This window comes from Aspergillus brunneoviolaceus (assembly GCF_003184695.1).
Source record: "Aspergillus brunneoviolaceus CBS 621.78 unplaced genomic scaffold BO95scaffold_68, whole genome shotgun sequence".
NCBI classification, from domain to species: Eukaryota; Fungi; Ascomycota; class Eurotiomycetes; order Eurotiales; family Aspergillaceae; genus Aspergillus; species Aspergillus brunneoviolaceus.
The window spans coordinates 189,177-215,407 of NW_020290798.1; the positions used below are offsets into that span (position 1 = coordinate 189,177).

At 44.9% G+C, this 26,231-nt stretch overlaps 7 protein-coding genes across 7 annotated transcripts; 3 read left to right on the forward strand and 4 right to left on the reverse strand.

Annotated features, from left to right (window-relative positions):
- Positions 1-507: 507 nt before the first annotated feature.
- On the reverse strand, positions 508-1,461 carry BO95DRAFT_504683 (uncharacterized protein). Its single transcript, XM_025591130.1, has 2 exons — positions 1,233-1,461; positions 508-1,147 (listed from the first exon to the last, which is right to left on the reverse strand). The coding sequence occupies exons 1-2, from the start codon at positions 1,408-1,410 to the stop codon at positions 927-929; spliced, it is 399 nt and encodes a 132-aa protein (XP_025438735.1). The 5' UTR covers positions 1,411-1,461; the 3' UTR covers positions 508-926.
- Positions 1,462-1,830: 369 nt separating this feature from the next.
- Positions 1,831-6,259, forward strand: BO95DRAFT_504686 (uncharacterized protein; the record flags this gene model as incomplete). Its single annotated transcript, XM_025591131.1, has 5 exons — positions 1,831-4,263; positions 4,320-4,644; positions 4,699-5,609; positions 5,661-5,824; positions 5,881-6,259. 5 exons carry the CDS (start codon positions 1,831-1,833, stop codon positions 6,257-6,259), a joined length of 4,212 nt encoding a protein of 1,403 aa, XP_025438736.1.
- Positions 6,260-10,630: 4,371 nt separating this feature from the next.
- On the forward strand, positions 10,631-12,147 carry BO95DRAFT_456029 (putative Rho-associated protein kinase; the record flags this gene model as incomplete). The annotated part of the gene is made up of 5 exons (XM_025588384.1): positions 10,631-10,646; positions 11,110-11,154; positions 11,207-11,274; positions 11,314-11,530; positions 11,552-12,147. The coding sequence occupies 5 exons, from the start codon at positions 10,631-10,633 to the stop codon at positions 12,145-12,147; spliced, it is 942 nt and encodes a 313-aa protein (XP_025438737.1).
- Positions 12,148-13,040: 893 nt separating this feature from the next.
- Positions 13,041-14,885, reverse strand: BO95DRAFT_446254 (ankyrin repeat domain-containing protein). The gene has a single exon (XM_025587333.1). It carries the CDS (start codon positions 14,856-14,858, stop codon positions 13,068-13,070), a length of 1,791 nt encoding a protein of 596 aa, XP_025438738.1. The 5' UTR covers positions 14,859-14,885; the 3' UTR covers positions 13,041-13,067.
- A 319-nt stretch (positions 14,886-15,204) lies between these two features.
- On the reverse strand, positions 15,205-16,311 carry BO95DRAFT_322310 (uncharacterized protein; the record flags this gene model as incomplete). Its single annotated transcript, XM_025581815.1, has 1 exon — positions 15,205-16,311. A coding segment is annotated over one exon (1,107 nt), but the record flags the coding sequence as incomplete, so codon positions are not given.
- A 21-nt stretch (positions 16,312-16,332) lies between these two features.
- Positions 16,333-17,827, reverse strand: BO95DRAFT_371462 (LysM peptidoglycan-binding domain-containing protein; the record flags this gene model as incomplete). The annotated part of the gene is made up of 3 exons (XM_025582958.1): positions 16,333-17,057; positions 17,129-17,287; positions 17,353-17,827. Coding segments are annotated over 3 exons (1,359 nt in total), but the record flags the coding sequence as incomplete, so codon positions are not given.
- A 1,779-nt stretch (positions 17,828-19,606) lies between these two features.
- Positions 19,607-23,297, forward strand: BO95DRAFT_371381 (glycoside hydrolase; the record flags this gene model as incomplete). The annotated part of the gene is made up of 6 exons (XM_025582952.1): positions 19,607-19,707; positions 19,769-19,954; positions 20,015-20,290; positions 20,375-20,517; positions 20,582-22,468; positions 22,573-23,297. Coding segments are annotated over 6 exons (3,318 nt in total), but the record flags the coding sequence as incomplete, so codon positions are not given.
- Positions 23,298-26,231: the final 2,934 nt, after the last annotated feature.

Sequence of the window (26,231 nt, forward strand, 5' to 3'; positions counted from 1 at the left end):
ATTTATATTAGTATTTTAGATTTCGATAAGTATTAATCGTGTATAATTTAGAGAGTCTGTTTTAGTTATATAAATTACTATAATAAGCAAGCAGAAGCTGCTTAGAATTACTAATTAAATAAACTAAAATAATCTAAAAGTAACCGGAGTTTCTAGATATATACTCTGTAAGTAATCTGTAAATATTCTAAAATATATACAGATTATTTATATACTATCTTTATAAAAGCGGCGGTACTCTAATTGGATAAGTAAACAGAAATTACAGCAAAACAGTTTACTTATATACTAGTAAACCGATAGGCTGTCCATCATGACGTCAACGCGATTACTGATTATGCCGACCAACCCCATATCCTGGCTTCCTCTTTCCCCGAAATTCTGTATTACAAAGCTCGTTCCTTTTTGGGTCCCCGGAGGAAGTGTGTAGAGGCTATGAGATAAACAGGCTAATTATAAACCCAATTTTGAACCTCTCTGCATCATTGAATATGCACGTCACGTGTAGAAAAACTGCAATCTTCTGTATCATTTCTGTTCTGCGATCATGTCCACCACCAATTCATGTCATTTAGAGACCAGAGGCTCTCTCTCTCTCAATGCCAGCTGTTGAGTCACAATGTCCTTGATTATCGTTTCCATCGGTCGCCAAGCAATTCCCAGAACTCGATCAGCATTCGAAGTATCAACCTCCCATCCGCCCTCGATCGGTGGCTGGATTTTGCATCCCAGTTCCGGGTAAGTTCTCCTGATAAAATTAGCAGCCTTTCTCCAGCTCACTGGAGGAGCGGAAAGAAGAAATTCGATCCCAGTTTCGATAGACAAACTGAGCGCTCTGACATGAGCCTCTGCAACGTCACGAACGTGGACCCACGCATTTTTGAGAGTTGGTTCATTCGAAAATAGCGAGGACCAGAAAAGTGCGTTCATGCCACCAATTTCCGTAGCATTATTTGTACAAGACTATCGCCCAGCACAAATGTCGGGTGGAAAGTAATCAGTGTGTAGTGGGGTTGGAAGTCCGTCAGGAAGTTCCGGGTTGCTTGGTGAGCGAGAATCTTGGAGGCTGAGTATTTCACTCCATGTCCTGCGAACCACTCTGAGAATTCCATATCGCGCTCGATTGGAATGATATCTCCAGTGTTATCTAATAATTCAAACGTTACTCCTCTGTCACCGTTTTCTTGGCTCTTATTTGCGGACCAAACAAAAATGTTCTAAAGACAACTTACCAGTAACTGAAACTTCCTTGGAACCAGCTGCGGTGGGAGGCAGTAATGCTAGAACTGAGGACATGACAATAACCTTTTTGATCTGGGGGAAATTGAGCGCGGCGTGAAGAATCGCCTCAGTTCCTTCCCCCGCCGGACGGACATAGTCAGCCTGAAAATCAGAGTCTTTCCCGGGCATTGGAGACGCCAAATGGAAGATATGCTCCACTCCATTCAACGAATCCGTAAAACAAAGAAGACTGGGTGATCTTATTTAGCTACAAATCTGGGCCTGAAATGTTTAATAATCACTCCGATCGGACATACCTCATAAGCCAGGTGAGATAGTTGAATATGTCATCACGCCGAAAGGAGGTGATTTGTTCAGTAATTGAGCGAATTTTGTTCCTATATCTTGTGCGTGATATCACTACTCTCCCAACGGCAAATCCAGCTGTCTATTCTCCAGCATTTTTTTTCCATTGAAGTTCTTCTACTGAGAACGTCTCGCAAATTAGCGAATCCGAAAAACTGCAACATGGAGGTCAATGGCGACCCCGAGAAAGCGATATACCAGACGAGTTCGCTCGGAAAGCACTCCGGACGATCACCTTTCCCAATGGCGGACTCTATCGTCAACTTCAGCACGGAGCAGTCAGACGACAAACCCGGCCAAAAGATCGACCCCCGTGATATCTCACAATGGCCCATCACTCCAGATATACTACAAATACGACAACGTAACGAGACTAAAGGTGGGAAACCGAAGAAGCTGGGTGTGACATGGCAGAACCTCACAGTAAAGGGCATCAGCAGTGATGCGCTTTACAACGAAAATGTTCTCTCTCAATTCAGCCCATTCGGGAAGGGCAGTAAGAGCCCACCCCTGAAGACTATTATCCACAACTCTTCAGGGTGTGTCAAACCCGGTGAGATGTTGCTTGTTCTTGGAAATCCAGGAGCCGGTTGCACAACACTGCTTAGCGTTCTATCAAACCACAGAAATGGCTTCGCAGAAATCACTGGCGATGTCTCTTTCGGTTCCATGACCAGTCAAGAAGCCAAACAATATCGTGGTCAGATCATTATGAACACAGAAGAGGAGATCTTCTTTCCAGCTCTTTCCGTTGGTGACACTATCGACTTCGCCACACGTTTGAAGGTACCCTTCCACCTGCCACCGGACATCAAGAACGAGGAGGAGTACGCCCAAATATACAAAGAATTCCTCTTAAAGTCTCTCGGTATCACACACACTAAGGATACCAAGGTCGGAGATGAGTTCATTCGTGGCGTTTCAGGTGGCGAGCGCAAGCGAGTGTCCATTCTTGAATGCCTTGCGACTAGAGGTAGCGTCTTCTCCTGGGATAACTCAACTCGTGGTCTCGACGCGAGCACTGCACTAGATTGGACGAAAGCCATGCGCGCCATGACAGATATTCTTGGTCTCACTACAATTGCCACTCTGTACCAAGCTGGTAATGGCATCTACGAGCAGTTCGACAAGATTCTGATTCTCGACAAAGACAAGCAGATCTTTTACGGACCTCGAGACGAAGCTGTGCCATACATGGAGGATCTTGGTTTCCTATGCGACCCTGCAGCCAACAAGTCAGATTTCCTCACGAGCGTATCGGCGCCTGCTGTGCGCGCAATTGCCCCAGACTTTGAGGATCGAGTTCCTCGATCAACAGAGGAGTTGCTCGCTGCTTATAACAGCTCGCCTATCAAGCAAAGGATGATGGCCGAGCTCGATTACCCAAATATCCCTGAAGCTCTGCAGAATACGTCAGACTTCAAGGAACAGGAGGCTCAAGAGAAGCACAAGAACCTCCCAAAAAAAGCTGCGGAGTCCGCAGGATATTTCAATCAGGTGCAGACGGCTACCATACGCCAACTTCAGATCCTCTGGGGCGACAAGCAAACTCTGTTCATCAAGCAAGCCTCAACTATCGTTCAGGCGCTGATTGGTGGCTCACTGTTCTACAATGCTCCGGACAACACGGCGGGCTTGTTCATCAAAGGAGGCTCACTCTTCTTCTCTCTACTATATCCTACCTTCATCGCTCTCGCCGAGGTTACAGATTCGTTCGTCGGCCGACCCGTCTTAGCCAAACACCGAGACTTCGCTCTCCACCATCCATCTGCCTTTGTCTTTGCCCAGGTCATTACCGACATCCCCATCATGCTCTTCCAAATCTCGCACTTTGGAGTCGTGCTGTACTTCATGACTGGATTCCAGTACACTGCCCAGGCTTTCTTTATCTACTGGCTCATCAACTTGATCTCGGCACTGGCTATGACACAACTGTTCAGGTTCATTGGTGCCGCTTTCCCGAATTTCGACGCAGCAACTAAAGCTTCTGGATTCACCATCGTCGCTGCCTTCACATATGCAGGATACATGATTCCCAAGCCCGACATGCATCCTTGGTTCGTTTGGTTCTTCTGGATCGACCCCATGGCCTACGCGTTCGAAGCATTGCTTGCGAACGAGTTCCACGACCAGGTGATTCTTTGTGTGGGCCCGTTCCTGGTTCCAAATGGCGAAGGATACAGCCCCGAAACAGGAGGCGGACAAGCATGTACCGGTGTCCGTGGCGCGCCTCCTGGAGCAACCAGTATTACTGGTGACCAATACCTGGCTTCCATGTCCTTCAGCCACAGTAACCTTTGGCGCAACTTTGGCATTCTCTGCGCCTGGTACGTTTTCTTCGTGGCAATGACCGTCTTCTTCACTTCCAGGTGGAAGCAGATGGGCGAAGGTGGTCGCGGTCTTCTCATCCCCCGTGAGAAGCAAAAGAAGCTACTTAAGGCCGTGGTTGCGGATGAGGAATCCCAGGCTGTCGAGAAGCGATCCGAGAACTCCGTCTCCGCTTCCGAGGAGTCTGATGCAACCATCGACAACCAGCTTGTCCACAATACATCGGTCTTTACCTGGAAGAATCTGACTTACACCGTTAAGACGCCGCATGGCGATCGTATTCTTCTCGACAATGTTCAAGGATTTGTCAGGCCCGGTACGCTCGGTGCTCTTATGGGTTCTTCAGGTGTAAGAGCCCTAGCAATGCGATTGACAGATGGACATTTGCTAACATCTTCACTCAGGCCGGAAAGACAACACTGCTCGACGTTCTAGCTCAACGCAAGACCGATGGTACCATTCATGGCTCCGTTCTAGTCGATGGTCGCCCGCTCCCCGTGTCCTTCCAACGATCTGCTGGCTACGTCGAACAGATGGATGTCCACGAGTCATTGTCCACGGTACGCGAGGCTTTGGAATTCTCTGCTCTTCTTCGTCAGAATCGTGAGATTCCCCGAGAGGAGAAGCTCCGCTACGTGGACACGATCGTCAAACTTCTACAGTTGGAAGATCTCGAGCACACCCTCATCGGTCGCCCTGGTGCCGGACTTTCTGTCGAACAGCGCAAGCGTAAGTCTGAATCCATCGCGAACAGAGTCGAGACGGACACTAACAACTTATCAGGTCTCACAATTGGTGTTGAGCTCGTAGCTAAGCCCAGTATCTTGATCTTCCTCGACGAACCTACGTCTGGTCTTGATGGTCAAGCTGCAAACAACACGGTACGCTTTTTACGTAAGCTCGCGGAAGTAGGACAAGCTATTCTCGTCACGATTCATCAGCCATCGGCCGATCTCTTTGCCCAATTCGACACCCTCCTCCTAATGGCTAAGGGTGGCAAGACCGTATACCTTGGCGATATCGGCCATCATGCAAGGACCGTCAAGAAATACTTCGCTGATAATGGCGCACCGTGCCCCCGAGAGGCCAACCCTGCTGAGCATATGATTGAAGTCGTATCAGGAAGTCTTTCTAAGGACAAAGACTGGAACCAAGTCTGGCTCAACTCGCCAGAACACGAGAAGATTACTCAAGAGCTTGACACTCTTGTCGCCGATGCTGCCGCCAAACCGCCCGGAACTGTCGACGATGGCCACCAATTCGCAGCTCCCATTTGGGAGCAGGTAAAGCTTGTCACGCACCGCATGAACATCTCCTTGTTCCGGAACACCGAGTACATTAACAACAAGCTCATCTTGCATATAATTTTGTCTCTTTACAACGGGTTTTCGTTCTGGTCGATTGGTAATAGCGTTAGCGATCTCCAGCAACGCCTCTTCACGGTCTTCAGTTTTCTTTTTGTTGCCCCCGGTCTCATCTCCCAGCTTCAGCCTATCTTCATCGATCGTCGCAATGTGTATGAGACGCGCGAGAAGAAAAGTAAGACCTACCACTGGGTGCCATTCGTCACTGGCTTGATCGTTTCTGAGCTGCCCTACCTGGTCATCTGCAGTGTGTTGTACTTTGTATGTTGGTACTGGACTGCTGGGTTGCCAAATGATACCAAGTGGGCAGGCAGCACATTCTTCGTCGCAGTAAGTCCTCTCTTCTTTGGTTGACTCGCTTTAAACTTACAATCCGTCTAGATGTTTTACGAGATGTTGTACACCGGTATTGGACAATCGATCGCCGCGTACGCTCCCAACGCAACCTTTGCATCTCTCGTCAACCCGCTGGTCATCACCACCCTGGTATCATTTTGCGGTGTCTTTGTTCCTTACTCCCAGATCACGGCATTCTGGAGATACTGGTAAGCCTCATACGACTATCAACATCCACGAGATCAATGCTAACATCACATTTTAGGATCTACTACCTCGATCCATTCAACTATCTGTTCGGCGCTTTCCTCACCTTCACCACCTCCTCTGTCGATATCACTTGCGAACGTGGCGAGCTTGCGGTCTTCAATCCTCCTGCGAATGAGACATGTGGCGACTATCTCTCCACCTATCAGCAAGGCATGGGACGTGGCACGAACCTTCTGAACCCAGGCGCCAGGGAGAACTGCGAGGTGTGCCGATACACTACTGGACAAGACTACTTGAAGACACTCAACTTGAACGAAGAGTATTACGGCTGGAGGGATGCGGGGCTGGTTGTATTGTGGGCTGGAGGGTTCTACGCTCTGGTGTTCTTGATGATGAAGTTGCGAACCAAGGCGACGAAGAGGGCGTCTGCGTAGACGCATGGTGTTTACTTTAGAGCGAAAACTGCTAAAAGACCCTACTCGAGGAAGAGTAAAGATGGAGTGCGAAGTTCAGCGCGTACGTGTTGGCTTTAGGTGTGGCATTGGAGCTGCACAAAAGGAGATTCGATTCCTAGATCATAAAATGGTGCACTTGCGCCAAGATTAGACTGTTGTAATAGATTCATGGGTAATTAAGACTATATTGCATTCTCAAAGTTCCTATCTGTGGTGACTGCTGATCTGTTGTGGGGCGCGTTGCCTGGGTTCGCCTCCTGTCCTTCCAGAACATAGGTCGTGATGTCTTTTTGGCCTCTCTTGACTTGTTTAATGTAATTTCCGCAAATGTTCGCAACGGCGCCCGCCGCTTAGATAACCGCTAAAACGCTCGCCGCACATGAGAAAGGGTCCATCTCAAGAAATGCAGATAAAGAACGAAATAACCGCGCGATACAAGAAGACTACCTGGACAGTTGATGCCGTTGCTATCCAGCCCAGAAAATTGTCGAAGCGGGGCAAGCGTCAGAATTACGTCCAATCATAACACTTATATCTAAATATATTTCCTGGGAATCAAGTACAATGAGTCTAACCATGCCGGTCAGCACGCTCGCTTCCTTCCACGACAATCGATCATACAGCTGTCGAGTCATCGGTCACGTGAAGTTCGGGGTCTATGGGGTCCCCCCAAGGGACAAGAAAATGAAGGACTGGAATTTCTGCGGGTCGCATTGAAGCAGGCTCACATAATCCTTCTCTCTGGAAAGCTAACTCGAGAGTGGCTAGCCCCAAGCTAAACCAAATCTGTTTCGAATTATAGCACGTGATGTCACGGCATGGCCACCCATTAGCGCCAAGCCCTTCTATTGAAGATTCTGATAATAAGCCTTCTAAGCTAAAGAGTATTGAATTGATCGCTTTATCATCTTAAGAATTGGCTGTGCTTTGTCATCAGAGTCTTAAAATTCTTTAAAAATTTTGTTATTATTAGTATTAATAAGCTCTTTAAAATTCTTGTCGAGATTAAGTTTTCAAATATTAATAGATAAATCAGAATAGATTATAAAATTATTCTATCAGAATATTGCTGTCTGGTGTTATGGGACCAAGGCCCTGATATAGAGCTCAGCTTCAGGCACCAAATTGGGCACTGCGCGAATACCTTGACGAATTCTGCTCGGCCTATATTGACGATGTGTTGATTTATACAGACGGGGATATTAAGGAACACCGTGAGCATGTATGAAAAGTATTACAGAAACTGAAGGAAGCCGGCCTATTCTTGGATATTAAAAAGTATGAATTTAAACAGAAGAAAATCCTTTATCTTGGATTTGTTGTATGTGCAGGGCAAGGTATTAAGATGGATCCTAAAAAGATTGAGATAATCATCTTGTGGAAGAGTCCTAAGTTAGTAAAAACAGTCTGAAGCTTTTTAAAATTTGCAAACTTTTACTGCAAATTTATCTTTGGATTCTTAACTATTGTACAACTATTTATAAATCTGATAAAGAAAGGTTAGCTTTTTTAATAAACCCAGAAGTACGAGGCAAGCTTCCGGATGCTGAAAAAGAAGTTTATAATCAAGCTGATTTTTTGTTTTTTTAATTCTGAATATATAACAGTAGTAGAGACAGACTTCTCAGGCTATAATACAGAAGAAACATTTTTTTAGATGAATAAAAATAAAGAGCTGTATTCTTGCATCTATTTTTCTAAAAGAAACATCCCAGCTGAATATAACTATAAGATTTATAATAAAAAACTACTAGTAGTTATATAGTATGTAGAAGTATAGAATGCTGAGTTGTACTTAATATCAGAATTTATAATAATAATTAATTATAAGAATCTAAAATACTTCTTCGAGCCATGCAAACTTATAGAAAGACACATACAATAGAGTTTAATCTTAAACAGATTTAATTTTAAACTAGTCTATCGAAAAGAAATAAAAGACAAATAAGCAGACGCCTTCTCGTGATAAGAACAAAACATACCCGATAAATAAGATTCTAGAATATTATTCTATATAATTCAGATCTTCAGCAGAATATTAAAAGAGAATCTAAAGTCTAAGACTAGTTTACTTGCAGTGGCTCCAGTATAGTTATAAGAATATAGAATAAAACCAGATAAAGACTCTTTAGAACAAATACAGCAGACCAATATAGAACTGTTAGAGCTAGAAGATAAATCTAAAAAAAGTTGGACCCGCGCTCTAGTAGCAGATATAGACTATCAAAATCTAGCAAAGCTTATATAAGAAGAAATATAAAAATTCTTATTCTAACTAAAACTAAAGACTTCTTCACGCAAATATTCAATAAAAGAAGCTTGGATATATTTTAGAGAAAGGCGGTGGGTTTCTGACTATAAACTGTTTTGTATAGATCTTATGTCAAGGTGCGGGCTGGCTGGCAGGGTGGTAGAGCAAGCAAGAGCTGGCAGGCTGGGCTTCAAGGTCCTTCAGGCGGGTTAAACAGTTCAACTTATATCGATTGGTTTAGTATGCTACTCGTTAAACTATATACAGACTGATAGACAAGACGTAGCTTAAAGAGCTATAAAGGGAATCAGGGACGGGCAGGTTCTTAAGCAGGTGCGGGGTCACGTGCAGCAGGCGGTTGGGGAAGGCAGATCGGGTTACTGGGGTCAATAGGGTCAAACAGGTCAAGCAGGTTAAAGGGGTCGCACCGTGACAGCTTGCCCATACAGTTAGACCGTGTAACTATATGGGCTGTAGCTACTATTCCTATAGCAAAGCCGGTTTTATTAAAGTTTTAGATATCTTAATTAAGAATACTATGTTTCTTCTTTACAGCTTCAACGCGGTTAAACTACTCGGTTAAAAGCTTTAAATCTTCGCATTTCGCACGTTGAATATAATATCTTCGAGAAAATTAATTCTTTAATTCCGGAGTATATTTGACAAAGTTATATACCTATTTTTCCCCTACAGAGACTGTAGAATTCAAGTCACGTTTTTAAAGAAGAATTTTTGCTATACTCTAAATATATAACGGCCGGGGATAAAGCCCACGCTTTACAAGCGAGAGAATCCAATTCTTTAAAGCTTCCTCTTTAAGATAAGTCAATTTTATAGAGTTGGCATATTTATTTAACTTTGCTTTAACTCCTTGCAGGCGTCCTTGTAGGATTAAACGCGGAATATCAAATACATATGCTGCTTCCATTATTAGAAGAATTTCGCCCTTTTGAATAGCCTCTATAGCAAGGCAGATTCGGCCCTCTTATTCCACCGAAGAATTTGATGATTGAGGCATATTTGGTGGAGTTATTAATGGTTGAATTGCTTCATGTTGGAGAACGCGAGACTGACGCGCGCGGGTGGCGGGTGGCTTACCATGGCGGGTGGCTTACCGATTACGTTAATGATCCGGTTGTGTACGTCAGGGCTTCTCGCGACAGAAAGAAATGAAAATGGAAAATTTTCAAGATAAATCTTTGATCATCTTAGAGCACCACACCTCTAATTACAATTTATTGGGATTGCATTAAATATCTTTAGGGCGGTGATTGTTTACCGGCACCAGATATAGCACAACAATCACTTTCGTTCACAAAGTAATATCCAGTTCCTTTTTGGCGAGGCGGCGAGGACCCTAATATTTACAGGCCTTGGCAATGCTCCAAATCAAGAAGGCAAAAAGTGGTACAGTAACTGAATGTGCTAGCTTAGAGAAATAGCTACTTAGTAGAAACCCGTATATTACCTACTCAGCGCAGTCTTTATAACACGCAATCCTAATATGTGCCCAAATTCCTGCGGACCAGTAAACTTATCACCCGATTACAGAGTTTAAAAAACTGCTGGATACATAACACAGATTATCTTTTTTATGCAGTGTAGCTGCCTGTAAGCAATTAGTCATCAATGCTACTAAGTTAGTCAGCGTGGTTGTTGCTTAGTTATAGTAAAATCTATCCCAAGACTGTAAGTAGCCTCAAGGGCGGTAACTAACCAATAAGGTATGCCTGAATAAGCAGTTCTTTCCCGGAACGAAATGTAGCGCTTGTTACTTGGCTTATATCACTATATTGATGGAATCTATAACCTTACGAATGCGCGACCATTATCGCTGTTTATCAGTCCAAGGTTTGAGCAAACTGACCTGGCACACTGTCTCACAGCATCTAAATATTATATTGCCACGAGAGCTGGTAAGTTTGATCACAGACTTGACCAACTTCTCCAGAATTAGATGCTGATGAAGCTGTCCAATATCTCTTAACGGGCATAAGCAAATCGGACTGCCATATTTAAACCAACAGTTTTACGACGAATTTAAGAGTTATAATTCTTTATATTCTAAGGCTGATTTTATCTGTACTCTATTCTTTAGTATGCATCTTATTGAAGGTATCTTGAAGCTGTTCGATTTTGTATAATACTTAGAACATCACTTTTATTGTCAGAGGTTCCGCCAAGATTTATCCCATGGCCTGGTTGAAACTCTATTGCTAATAAAGCAAGTACTTCTAAATCCAAATAATACCGTGCAGCTAGATGCAACCGTGAAGCCTTTGACCGATCTACCTTAGAAAGTCGGTGCATGGAAAGAGCCTGCATTATTTGAAACTTAGAAAGTCGGTGCATGGAAAGAGCCTGCATTATTTGAACTAAATATAACTATAATATCTTAAAAATACAGCTGAAACTATATAACTTATATTCAACCCGCGGGTTGAGCCCATCGACCTAAAACCCGCCAAAAAAACGGGTTGGGTTTGGACCCGACCTGTGAACCCGCGGGCTTTGGCGAGGCCTACTGAAGATATACCGAATTTTCGTACAAAATCAGCCTTGTCCGTCTATCGTGCAGTTTTTTTCTTTTCAGATAACGGTATCTTCCTCGAGTACGTAAAAGGTACGACCCCTACTGCCCGCAAACAGGCTTGTCCACTAACTGCTCTAACTAGATATATCGCTTTCTTCCAGATTACAAAAAATCCATATTCGGGATCATAAAACCATAGTAGTTACAAAAGTCGAAAAGTTAGAGCCTCTGTCCCTGCAGCAAAAATAGATGAACAATCTTGCGCAAGCTGTTACTTTCCTGGAATCGCCCAACCTCGCTCATAGTAATCTACAACCGAAAAACATCCTGCTTGATTGCAACCGTCTAAAACTATCCAACTTTAATTATACAGCCGAAATCGGGACAAATTACAAAGCTTGTTTAACTCCATACAGCAGAATACTTAATAGCAACGAAACAGATCAAGAAGAATACAAAACTTTCGGTTTTTTAGAAGCTTAAACAGAGCAATTTGCCCTCGGTTTCTTATTTTACTTTATAAACTATGGCTTCGAGGTTTATAAAAATCAATATCTTACAAAGGATCCTTACGAGCATGGTCCGAAGGTCGTAGACTTACTACAGAACATAAAGTTTTTAAAATTAGATTATGATCCGCTGATTGACAATATCATCGATAAATGCTGGCATAACAAATACGGCACCGTTTCAGAATTGGCCGCGCACACGAAAACGCTTTTGGATGAAAGACACGGAGAAGGTAGCGAAGGGGAAGGAAGCAATGAAGTGAGAATCCTCATCGAGTCATCCTCCATCGCCCGGCGGGGTATGGTTATTGGCCTCGTAATTCATGGGTTATGGTATGGCCTTGGCAACTGGTGGATGTCGGTCTCACCCAGCACCAATGGCGAGGTAGCAATCGCTGAGCAAGCTAAAGGCGACAGCTGTGACGACGTGGATAAGAACCTCCTAGAAGAGGAATTTTTGTTAAAGAAGCAAGTCTGCTTGGACTTGGAGAAGCGTGGACTTCTTCGTCTACTTTGTTCAGGCGAGCCTGAGCAGATGGGATTTACTTTTGATTGGTATAGGCACAGTCCCTGAGGTTGGGTGCTTCAAGACGTCATGAAACTACGTTAAAAATGAGAAAGCCTAAATGCTGGGAAAGTCCCTTGCTTCTCTGTTTGTCACTATAACACCTTGGCGTCCTGGTCTTGTCGGAGTACAGCCTGGTTCCGGAAAGCCTAAAAAAGCCTAAACCGGTCCTGTTGAGTCTAGCCGGGATATTCAAGTATAATACTTTATTCGGCAAAATATCCTGTAATTTATAGATGCTGATGCATTTTAGCTGAAGACCAGCTGATAGTATAGGTCATCTGTAAGGCAAAACCAACAACACAGCCTTGCATGACCGAGTATAAATAGTATGTTATATGTTTTGGGAATCCAGGCCGCGTGTGCTTATTTCGAATTCAGAAAAGAATGGAGCGCGTTACTATGCAGCTATTATCAACTATTGATCTTCTCTCAACTAAGCTGTTTCAGCTCCATTACAAGAAAGCCTCACGGAAAGAACGTCTGGAGCTTTCTTACCTGCGAGCCAAGGCCATTGCCAATCATTGGAGTCAGTCAAACCAACACGTAAGCTATTATGTACATGCTTCTCTCTTTTAGAATTATCTTGCTTCACAATAGAGGGAAATCTTCTATAAATTGAACTTCATGCGGCTATAGTAGCTTATACATTTAGATAGACCTCATACATTTATAATCTAATAGCGCAACATATCTGGGCAGTTATTTCCAAGACTACCTACCTTAGTACTGCTGCGCGGTGAACGAATACCAATATAAGTATTCTACTGGAGTTAGCAATATAAGTTTCTGAATAATCGGGTTACTAATTGTATTGCGTGGCCTCTTTTAATCTAAAACTTAAATCAACTAATTATAATTAGACGTGCTGATAGTTGTATTCATAAAGATAGAAAATCGCTCTTATTAATCTATACTTATATACAAAGTTATACTGTAGCTTTCCATTTGTCAAAATCATACGGAAATCCCTTGGCCTCTGCGACCTCCCTAGCAGTCTTCCCCGACGCCGCAGGAATATCTGCATCCGCCCCAGCCTCTATTAAGAAATCCAGAACCACCGACCGGATTTGTCGGTCGGCGTGCTTTTGGTCTGGATTATAACGATGACACTCCAGATAGAAGTACAGCGGGGTGCGGCCCTTGTTGTCCTGCGCGTTGATATCCTTAGTGGCACCCTGCGTCAACAGAAATCTTACATCACGTAGTTCCCAGTCCGGTCTGCGCATGGTGAGGTGAAGCTCTGTCTGGCCCTGGGAATCCGGTCGCAGCCGCACGCCTGCCTCCATCATGGCGCAGAACCGCTTCCCATTAAAGAATGGAACATAGTGGAGGATGCTTTTCCCATGGGAATCCAGACTACTGAGATCGGCACCTTTGTCCTTGAAGAAGTAAAAGAGGCGCATACTAAGCGCCTCGACCTCTGGATCGTCGGCGGTGCCCCAGCAGTGGGCAAGGTGGAATGCGGTGTTTCCATCCTGTGTGCGGTAGTTGGCCAGATCGGGTATAGTGGGCGAGCTGCTGCTGCACGGCCACAGTAGTTCAATCACCGCGAAATGACGTTGCTGGCACGCTTGGTGGATGGGGAGCCATCCCTGTCCGTTCAGCTGAAGAGGGTCTGCTCCGTGGTCCAGCAGGAACTGGACCGTCTCTAGACGGCCGTTCTTCGCAGCGGCATGCAGCAGGGACCCGCCTGTCCAAAGGTGCGTCTCTGGAAGTTCCTCGTTTATATCTAGCACGGCTGCTTGATGCTCATAGAAGAAATGGATCAGATCGGGGTTTCCGTTGTTTACTGCGCGGGCGAAGAGGCTGGGTTCTCCCTCTCTCCCGGCGAAGGAGGGCTCGGGAAGCTCCAGGCCGTGGTCGAGGAGCATCCGAAGCATCTCCATACCCATGGAGGTTTCAACAACCGTTTCGATGATCGGTCCGGGTTCGACCCTCTTGGATCGATAGATGGACCGGGGGAGTTGTAATGGTGGATTCGGGCGAGCCCCGTAGGCGAGCAAGAGCCGGACGGTCTCGAGTCCCCTTTGCCACGATTCCGTGGCCAGGGGCATGAATATCGAAAGGTCGGCGTTGTAGTCCTCCATGGCGGCAGCCTCCGCCAGAGCCCGGTCAAGGATCGCTTGTGGCACCCCCGGTGCAGGGTAGTGACGGAGAAGGATGGCCAGAGTTTTGGGCTGGCGATACAACGCGGCTACACTCAAAGCCAGGGGCCATTCGTGATCCGCGATGGTGCCTGGCGGCAGCCGATCAATCAAGCGCTGCACCGCGACGTCCGAGCCCCAGACTGCGGCAGCCATGAACGGCGTATGTGGCCCCTTATCCTCGCCCGTCGGGAAAACGCCGCGCATGGACGACCCATCTGCCGCAGAATCGTCCACGGTCGCATCGGCCCCAGCGTCGAGGAGAATATCCACCGCTTCGGCGGAGTTTCCCTCGGCTGCAAAGTGCAGGGGGCTTAGGCATATTTCACCATATGCATTCGGACCCTTTTGATTAACATCAAATCCACGGGTAATCAGGTAACGGAGCAAGTCGAGTTGTTTGTACCTGAGAGCCTCATGGAGCGCCGTGTGACCATACTTGGGAAGATCCGTTGCCTCTGGGGTATCGAGAAGGTTCTCCACGGCGGTGAAGTTGCCGACACGGGTCCATCCTATCAGCTGACTGATAAGATCTGCCTGAATGTGGTATGGAATTCTTGGGTAGCAGGCCATGGCAAGATGGCGAAGACGAAGTAAGTGTGGGGGGGTGGATGAGGGGAAAAAAGGGAGGAAAGAGGAAAGGACTTTGCTAACATTTATACTAGAGCAGGCACTGCACTGATGATACACCGCGGGCGGGAAATAATACACGTGATACAGTATGTTACAAACTTGATACCGAGTACTGTGCATGCTGTACAGTGGCAGAGACTCCCTCCTCTTCCTGAGAAGAAAGCCTGACCAAGGTTGACTGACACCCACCATCATCTTCATCTGTGTAGAAAGTAGACATTCCAAGCCACTTTTTACTCAATCAAGCTAAGCAGCTGCCATACTCAGTCAAGCAATTCACCGCTGCGCAGTAAGCATCTGAGCTACCACAGTATCCGTTCACCGAGCAACAGTCGCCGAACTGACTGCCCAGGCACGTTGCGCTGTTAAAGCTCATAAATCCACAAAGACCGTCCGAGCTAACTGGCAGCTCGTCGCAGCTACCAAATGTAGACTGACACTGGCCGATTCCGCAGTATGCATCTGTACTGCCACAGTAGCCGCTTGTCGAGCAACAATCCCCAAACTGACTGCCCGCACAGCTTGCGTTGACAGAAGACATGGAGCCGCACAGTCCGTCTGGACTCACGGCCACCGTATCACAGTTACCATACGCAGAGTCGCAGGTCCCGATGCCGCAGTACTCGTCGGTGCTTCCACAGTAGCCATTAACTGAACAACAGCTCCCGAAGGTGCTACCCTCACAAGTAGCGTTGGTAGATGAAAGGGCGCCGCAAAGCCCATCTGAACTGACGGTAGGGCCGGGATTACACGTTCCAAACACTGACTGACAACTATCATAGGCACAGTAGTCAGACGTGCTGCCACAGTAGCCGTCAATCGAACAGCAGTCGCCAAAAGTACTTCCAGCACAGGTAGCATTAGAAGACGAGAGAGCCCCGCAGAGGCCATCGGTGCTGATTGTAGAACCAGCATCGCAGGAGCCAAATGCCGACTGGCAGCTATCGTAGGCACAGTAGTCGGACGCGCTGCCACAATATCCATGAATCGAACAACAGTCGCCAAATGTGCTACCGGCACATGTGGCGTTAACTGATGAGAGAGCACCGCACAATCCGTCAGAGCTGACTGAAGGAGCTTCATCACAGCTTCCAAACTCGCTCTGACATGTTTTGTAGCCACAATAGTCAGAGGTACTACCGCAATAACCGTCAACCGAGCAGCAAGATCCAAACTCACTTCCAGCACAAGTCGCGTTGGTTGACGACTTGGATGCACAGAGGCCGTCTAGCGAGACAGGGTTACCTGAGACACAGAGGCCATGGGTCGCATCGCAGATTCCGGCCGTGCAGTAGTCGGAAGTGCTGCCACAATACCCAGAGATGGAACAGCAGTCTCCAAACGACGAGCCCAGACAGGTAGTCCCGTTCCCACACAATCCATTGGTGGAGACGGTCAGGTTACCACTCAGGCTTGTTGTATTGAAGCCGCTCATGGGATGAATACAGTAGGTCACACCAACTGTCAGTTCATCGTCACAGACCGCGGCGGATGTGATGGACGGATTTGCAGCCATAAATAAATTGAACGGCGTGTTGGCCTCCGCCAAGAGCGACACGCAGGTGTCTCCCGACACCACTGTGTAATAGTCGCCACAGTCGGTAGTAGTCCCTTCAGCCAGAGTAACGTCGCTTGGCAAGGCGACGAAGCTGGTACCATAGCCTGATCCAGAGCCACCCTGTCCGTCTACACCCGAGGCGGAACTTGAATTAGACGAGACTGTCAAGTTGAAAGTGCCCCCAGGAGGGGAGACGCATCGCACTCCGCCTAAGAGGGCGGTATCGGCGATGTTTGAGCAAGCACTGTCTACCATGCCGTTATAGGAAATCAGTTTCATCCACGAAATACCCGCGGTGACGGCAATCGATGAGCAATTATCACCAGCAACGACCTCGTAGATATCTTCACATGCCAGAGGCAGACACAGGTCCAACCCCACCGTCGGGTCACTGCAATTGTACAGGGTGGGATTGATTTGATACAGGGTTGAAGAGGAGATAGAATGGGCTATGGAGATGGAATCGCAGGTGTCCCCAGTTTGAACTGTGTACCAATTGTCCGTTGAGCAGGTGGCATTGGCCGCGGGAATCTCAAGGCCTCCCGGAGTCGGCTGTGTTTCCACGCCCTCAAGGTTGCAAACTGTCAGAATTATATCAGTCAGCCACACCATATCGACATGAAACTTCGAGCACCGAAAGAAGTAGACGTACCCGAAATCGAATAATTGAGCATAGTCTCGTAAGGGGTGCTGTAAGCCGAGTACGGTGACTGCTGCATCAACTCCAATTTTCGAATCCAGCAATTGTCGCAAATATCCGCCACCGGCACATCGGTAAGATTCGATACCGAGTCCCATGAATCGATAACATCTGATGACAGTGAGCTATTGATATATAGGCTTTTTATCATCTTATTCTTGCTAGAGCAGACATACCGTTACAGTAAGTGCCGTTGTCATTTTTTAAGCATGTTTCATTCCAGCCTGACCAGATACTGTCGATCACCGACAGAGCCGGGATTCCCTCTGCGATAGTTGCATCTGCACCGCACTGTGCCACGACTTTGTCATGGAAGCTGGAAAGAGACTGGCCGCATTGAGTTGAGCATACCGCGTCAGTCAGGACCGAGTCATTTAGACCACCATGCCAGACTGGTCTCCCGAGCGTCGACACATAGCTGTCGCACTGCAAGTTGTCATACAAGGCATCTTGACAGCTCTGAGTGAGACTGGAACTGCTGAAAGACTGGCTGGGAACCAGTTGAAATGAACTAGATTCGGAGTCGCGTGCTTGCTGCGTATGCAGATGAGAGTGAGCGTAGTTGCCATGCCCCCGGGAGTAATGCCCGAGAGTGACCTGCACCAACAGAGACGACAAAGCGAAAGCATTAATGAAACCAGACGAGCGCATGGTGACTGGCTAACCCGGGCAGGACTGCGAGAGCGACGAAGTCCGTGTGAGAAAGCAGCAGACATTTCTCTTTTTTACTTCTTTTGTCCGTAACTCAACAAAGGTTCTTATGTCTCGTCTCGTCGCTGAGACGGTACGAAACCCGTATTAGGGGGCTCAGGGGCTGTAATACGGCGGCCTGCATTATCGGAAAGGTCCGGCCATCGGGGCTCGGAGGAATCAGTACGTACTACTACTATTCAAGTGGTATGGGAAATTATGGTGGAAACGCCGGACAGCAAAGGAGCAATTCGGTTGGAACTTCTGATGGCCGTGTGGGAATTAGTGCGCAAATAGTCAACTCGCCCAAGGGTCTAGGGTCTTGGCCGGAGCTTAGCCCCGTTACCCAGATCGAACTACTATATCTACTCGAGTATATGTGGAGACCCACTAAATACAGGGCTTATTCATCCACTTGCGCACTGCAAGAGGAAAGAATTTGTCTCCTCGTTAGCCTCTATTAGACAGTAAGAAATCTTGTTATCGAACAGGGCCAAGCACTTCATCTCGTTTACATACAACAGTTCTGTGGGAGTCGGCAGTTGGTTATGGCTTCGTGTCGAGAAAGGATCTCCACAAAGTACTGTACAGTAATATCAGCGGTGACCGATTTTTGCACGGACGGACGGCACTACGGTTCGGCAAGTGTCGTTGCCGCCCCGATCCGAAAATGAAGAATGAAACGGCCCTTATTACTCTATAGCCCTGGTGAACGCCACTTCTGCCTCAACCGAGGAGCTAAGACCCGACAAGCGCCCTGCCAAGAGGGTCTTTCTACGCCTGAGTTATGTCTCGACATGCCTGTTCCGGTTACTATATTTTCGTCCCAGCTGTTACCCACATAGCACAGATTTCATTACATGATGATTGCTAAACCAACTTGTTGTACTGTGCAGCCCTTGTTCAGCCCATTAGAATCGACTTCGGACTACAACCCAAATGTCTCAAAAGAATCATGGACTACTCAACAGAATGTTCACCAATAAATCTTCTTGATGTTACGACCAGTTAGATACTTAAATTATAAAAGATAGAGATCTTGTTGTTTTGGTATATCGTCCGCTAGCCTGCCTCTTATATTCACAACGCCCTATATTACGAGCAGAACAGCCGGTGGGGGTAAATGGGCTTATGAATGTTTTCCCACAATTTCATTAATTACTCCTTTCATGAAGCATCACTCCACTATCCAAATTCAAAAGTCATATCGTACTAGTGTAAGAGCTTTCAGTCACATCAAAGTACGGGCCATGACCAATGAAGGCCCATAATATTCTTTCTGGAGTTCTCACACCAACCTATACACCAGTAACTTCAGTACTAGCCGAGCACTAGTCAGGCACAGCTCGTGGGCCCAGAATCTAAGGATATAATAATGCACGGCAGGAGTTCTCGAAAGAAAAGGGGTAGGGGGAAATGTTTATGTCAAGGGCCGGAGCTCGCTGCAATGCCACGCAGTTAAAGAGCCGCTGTCGCCTCTCGTTGTTCTGCCTTATTTCATCCAGCACCATTCCACCATGCATCCAACTTCATTGCTCGCGTGGCTGGGTGTGTTTTTAGCCCTGACTGGCCAGTCTGTCCAACAGAGCTGCAGTGAATCCAACCCCTGTACGCTCGGATGCTGTGGCAAGTCCGGAGTATGTGGCATGGGCCCAACCTTCTGCGGGTTCGTCCAAAACCTTCTCTATTACTACAGATTAATCAGGGATACTGACCGACTAATGCACTAGTCCGGGAAATTGCACAGCTAGCTGTGATGCCAAAGCGGAATGTGACCCTGACAACTGGGGCTCAGCTTATGTCAATGCCAGTACATGTCCTCTGAACGTCTGCTGCAGTTCGTACGTTGAAACCCCCTTGTGTATGAGTGCAGTTAGCGTTTCGATTGTTGATTGATACCAGGTATGGCTTCTGTGGTACAACGAGCGAGTTCTGTGGCGATACTACCGTTACCAGACCATCGTGCGATGCCTCAAGCCAAAATGTGTCTCGGATCATTGGCTATTATGAGGCCTATGCCATGTCCTCGCGTGCCTGCGACGTTCTTCGCCCTACCGAGATCCCCTATGGAGTTTATACACACGTCAAGTAAGAAATTCATATATTCTATATGTATCACATGGTAACTAGAATCATTGTTGCCAACAGCTTTGCCTTCGGTACTATTGATCCCACCACATTTGCGGTTCAAGCCACGGACGAAACTGAGGCAACCCTCCTGCAGGAGATTGGTTCGCTCAAATTAATCCAACCGAACCTGCAAATTTGGCTATCGCTGGGAGGGTGGTCATTCAGTGATGCCGACGAGTCCACTCACTATACATTCTCCAATCTGGCGGCTTCCGAGGCAGACCAAAAGGCCTTCTTCGCCTCGCTGATCTCATTCATGGGCACATATGGCTTCGATGGTGTCGATATTGACTGGTACGCCATTAACTCCCTTTTCTCTCCCCCGCCACCTCTATTATACTACTATTTTTTGTGTTGACCATGGTTTCCCGGAGGTAGGGAATACCCGGTCGAAGCAGACCGCGGTGGCCGATCGGATGATTACGACAATTTCCCCAGTTTCCTTAAGAGCATGCAGAGTAGCTTCTCAGGAACAGGATCAGATAAGGGAATTAGTATCACTCTGCCATCCAGTTACTATTGTATGTGAAGCTATCCAGGCGCCCCACGCTAGGCCCAAGCTACTTTGATCTTAATACCTTCCAGATATGCAACATTTTGATATTGTGAGCCTATCGAAATATGTGGACTGGTTCAACATTATGGCCTATGACCTGCATGGGACCTGGGATGAAGACAGCTCTTGGACTGGCCCATATATCAATGCTCATACAAACATGACCGAGTTACAGACCACGCTCGACCTGCTTTGGCGCAACGACATCGACTCTAGCAAGGTGGTACTGGGCATGGCGTACTACGGCCGTAGCTTTACTCTCACAGAGGCGAGCTGCTCGGAGCCTGGATGTAGATTTGTCTCTGGTGGCAATGCTGGCAACTGTTCGATAACTGCCGGGGTGCTACTCAACCCGGAGATTATGAATATCATCAGTGCCAACGGCCTTGCCCCGACGCTTTACAAGGATGCCGCTGTAAAAGCCATCAACTGGGAGAATCAGTGGGTCTCTTACGATGACGAAGATACTTGGAAGCTGAAGAGTGAGTGGCTCAAAGGACAGTGTATATCTGGGGTCATGGTCTGGGCGGCCACCCAGGACGACACCAATGGGACCTGGTCTAAGGCCCTCATGTCTGGTCTGGGGGTGGAGATCATGCAGCCTGTCAAGATCCAGTCGCTGTCCGATCTCGAAACCACTACCACCACTACGACTCGTGATACCTTGAGCCAATGTCGTTGGACCAACTGCGGAGACGAGTGCCCCAGCGGATTTAAGGAAGTCCCGCGTGATGGGACTAAGTTGACTATGACCGACACCACCGGCTGCTCACCAAGCCGGGAGCACAAGTTCTGCTGTCCGGCCAGTGACACGGATTTTCCTACTTGCAGATGGCGTGGATTCCACAATACCGGCTTCTGCACGGCTGGTTGCAAGGATGGGGAGACCGAGGTGGGCTCCCTGAGCGAAGGCTGCCGGACGAGTCACCAGAGTGCCTGCTGTACCGTAACCTCCTCTACCAAAGCCTACTCCAAGTGCAAGTGGGTGGGCAGTTCGCCACCGTGTGCTTCGCCTGGCAAGAATCATACCTGCCCCGACGACTATCCCCATTTTTTGTTCGCAGACAGTAATGGGGCTGGTGGCGAGCAAACCTGCAGCTCGGGACGCAAAAGCTACTGCTGCACGGAAATCCCCGACGAATTCACTGATTGCAAGTGGTACAACAAAGAAACTACGGTCATTGGACCGGAGTCTTACTACTGTGAGACCTCGTGTCCTACCAATTATATCCGTCTTGGGATGGAGGCCGGAAGCTGCGGGTACAACATGCAAGCCTACTGCTGCGGAGGCAAGACCACGACCACAACCACTACTACCACTCCCAACGACCCCTACGCCAGCTGGATCGGCTGGCAATACGCGGAGTTTGTCACGCTACTGAGGGGCTATATGGAGAACCCCTATTGCTTTGACGAGGAGCTGAGCGTACCGGGAATGGACTATTTCTACAGTGAAGAGGATGGCACTATTAATAAGAAGAAGCGAGAGATTATTCTCGGAAGAACCTGCAGTTCGGCCCAGTGGCAGGAGTTGATTAAGTGGGTAGGGCTTCTATTCAGCTCCAGTACAAGTGACTTTGCTGTGGCAGCGCTGCGACAAGTCTGGGATGAGGAATTTGCAGGCTACTATTCCACTACTCTGCAATACGCCACTCTGGCCCCTTTTCTCGCCACCTTTGCCAGTGCGGGGCAAGATATTACCGCGTGGCTCACGGATATGCTTCGGGATCCGATCAGTGCGGCCGCGGACATTGAAGAGGTCGAACTCGCGATGAACGAACTCTGCACGCTCGATGATGACGACGGTGCGAGCAGTGAAGGTAGCAGTGGTAGCTCCACGTCGACCAAGCGGTCATTGCACGGGGAGTTGTTGCTACCCCGGCTAGAAGGGAGTAAGCGACATATCAACGGCATAGGTGAGTTCTCCCATCATGGTAACCCACTTCCACTCAGGAGTTCTTGCCCTTAGCTAACCAGATGATCTCGTTATTAATATCAGGCGGTGAGCAAAAGCAAAGAGTAAAGTCTCCTGGAATGAAGAGCATTCTAGAAGCAGTCAATGCCGGTACTCTCCCTCTCAACTACGCACGCTGGTTGGAGTATCAGGCACGGAACGCGAGAGACAACCCTTACATTGTCCCGGGGGTGATCCTGGAACTGGCTTACTGGATCGGCCCCGAAGTGGGAACGGTGGGCGACAGCACGTACGACCAGTATCGCGATATGACGGACGGCACTGGAGCAGACCAGTGGGTCATCTTCCATCTGCACTTCGACGAGCGCGGGGTGGATTCCAATGTCCATCCTTTTGTTTCCATCACTGAAGGGGGCGCGACTGCGACCTACTCACGCACCGCGTCCATCAGAGTGTACCACGGCCGGTATACCGTCACCGCCGGCAATAACCTGCGCGTCCAGTACGATTCGGGGTCCAGTACTAGCCGGTCCAGCGCATTTTACTGCTCCGGCAACGCCCACTGGGATATCGGCCGTACCAGCCTGACTCCCACGGCCCGTACCTGGGGTGCCGAATTGCAGACATGGGGAACCAACCTGAGAGAGACGTATCTGGATTCAGACGCCTGGCGGCTTGTCTATCCCGACCTTAGTACGACCAACAATGAGATTGACGCGGATTGGATTACCGCGATCAATCCTCCGAGTGTGTATACAGCTGATAGCTGGATTATCGGTCCTGACGGGCTGACTACTGACGTATATATTCCTGCAATTCCCCCGCCTTAGCTAGTGTTCGAGTAAAATCGTATCAGCTGCACACCTTTCTCTGCTGTGTTTCCCCGATCCCAAGCGGACCAAGAGAGTGTACTTTCTAAATGACTATTAAATGGTTAAAATAGCAGTTATATTTTAACTGAAGAAGTTAGCGAGTTGAGTGATTTGACAATTTTAGGCAGATGGCTAATCTTCGGCTTTTGACTTTTTATGTGACCATTAAGAATTCACAAAGTACCGGCTCAGTGATTCTATTTCAACAATTATTTCTTGTTCAATACTGTTGTTGTACTATTATATTATGTTGCTCAGCCAGCCAAGGCTTAATATAATTAATTTTGCTTTGTACTAATTCGCTAGTTCTGACTAGCGTGATTTGATATTTTCGAGTAATTCCCGACAGAGAATACTAATAAGACGAGAGCTGTTACTTGCTTAGTATTCGTCTAATTTATTTTTAAAAACTAATAATACTTTAAAGAACTTTGTTTCCGTCGAGCTATTAACAGAAGAGGGACTTGCCTGTAATAGCAGTTAATATTAGCGGGTAATATACGCGGGTAAACTTATGTCTAATAGAATTATTAGCTCTGGCATCCTCGGCTGTTCAAAAGTACTTTTTTAACATGTAAAGACTATATTCTTATTTAGATTACTGTTATAAATAATTCTGCCTTAATTAAGCTCCATATAGCCAGCTCTAGGTATTACTATTATACTTTTATATAGTATTATATGTTTGTTATTTTTCTAGATTTAAGATATCTTTTAACAGACTAAGAAAATATATTAACAGAAAGAAACTGAATCATAGTATAACAATAGGTAGAGTGGCTAACGGCCAGATCAGGTCAGGTTAATTGGAATTTTTATACCTGACCGCCAGGTTATGGCCAGGTTAAAGAAATTTTTATATCTGACCGCGGTATAGCTAAAAAAGAGATAATTAACTATTTTAATTATTCTTAGTACTAAGACCTACCCGCTATATTTATTTAAGCTTTAGTACGGTTAAGATATATTCAGATTAAGTAGTTATTAATCTGACTATCTTAACCGTTGTTTAAAAATATATAGAAACAAGCTTTTAAAATCAGAAAAAAATAACTAAAAGAAGTATTAATATCTTCTTTATCTCTATTTTAAAAAATTAATCAGAGATTTCTAATAGTGTTAATAAAATTTAGTTTTTTATAAAATTATGGTTCTTACAGCAAAAAATATATATAAAAATATATAATTATAGCTTGGTTTAAGCTGTACACCTTAATTATAATATATAATATTAGAAAAACTATATATTTACTAATAATCGGACTATTAAGAATAAATATACTATTTTTATTCTACTATTCTTCTTCTTATTTTAGCTTAGATAGTCTATTATATTCTTATTTTCATCTAAAAAAGCTGAATTATCTGTATAATAGATTAAACTTAAAGAAAAACCTGTATAATACTATTTATATAGTTTTTCTCGGTAACCGTACTTTTTAACAATTATCTTATTAAATACCAGGTATTATAAGAATAGTTTATTATTTTTATTTTTTTAATCCAGTTAATCTCTTTTATTCTTTTTATCTAATTAATCTTTTTAATCTGTTTAATTTTTTTAATTCTAAGTACTCTAGAGACCTGTTATTAACTATATTAATTTTATTTTATTTATTTAGTTTAACCAACTCTCCCGCGTAATAATAATATATATTCTAAAGTTTTTCTGTACTTTTCTTTTTTTTTCTTTTTCTCTTTATGTTTAAAATTCTTATATCTTAATATTAAATAGATTAGTTTTTAATTATTTAAACAGCTCTTACAGATATTATATTTTTTATAGAAAACTCTATATAAGTCTTTTTTAGGCTTTTTTTATAAATATTAGAATAATCTAACCAATCTGACTAATCTAATCGACTAAAATAAATAAAATGCAGCAGGCGCCTTAGCTATATTTAAAATATAATAGATTATATTTATATAAAAGTATATTTTAAAATAAAATAAACTATTTTTATAGAATTTTCTACTTTTTTTTTTTTATATTTATTATTTGTAGAGTAGTTTTAGAATTATAAGTTAATTATAATTATTTAATTTATTTTTAGAGAATACTATCGAGCTTTTTTTTTCTGTTTTTTAGATATTTACAAACTATAATAATACTTAAATTAAAATAAGTTTTTTAAGCCAGATCTTTTTTTTTTTTTAAATCTCTAGATTACGCGTGTTATAAAGAATCGGAAGATTATTTTATATCTAATTTATAAAAAAAAATATTCTACTTTTTAGAATTAATAGTAGAAGATAATCTTTTTTAAAGTCTGTATATAAGTTCGAAAACTGCTATTTTACTTCGGTCGGGAGAAGATATTAATAATATAAAACAGCTTTTAAAAAGATATATTATTTTCTAATAGAATTTCTTATATCTACTATATTACCTGTCTTTATATCCTATAATATCCGGAAATTAAAAACTTAGAAACTAGTTTTATAAGCTACTATCTTCGTAAGGATTATAAGAAGAAAACGCTATTAGTAATATTTAAACAAATAATTAGTTAGATACTAAATAAAGAATTATTATAAATATTTATTTGTTTTTTTAATATAAATTTTTTTTAATTATTATTTTCTCTAGGCCTCTACAGTCTATAATAAACAGAACTTTTAAAATTAAGTTCTATATTTTATAATTATCTGTTGTCTATTATTCCGAACTATCGAGTATATTTAATTTAAATAAATAATTAATCTTATAGTTTTATTTTTCTACTAAAAACTAAGTTCTTTTAATTAAGTATAGATTAAAAAATATTTCTTAGAGTTGTTAAAAGATATATACATACAGCTGTTATTAAAGTTTTTAGATATTAGAAAAATATTAGTTGTAGTAGACTACTAGACTAGTTTTAATTAAAAAATATTTCTTACTTTAACTAG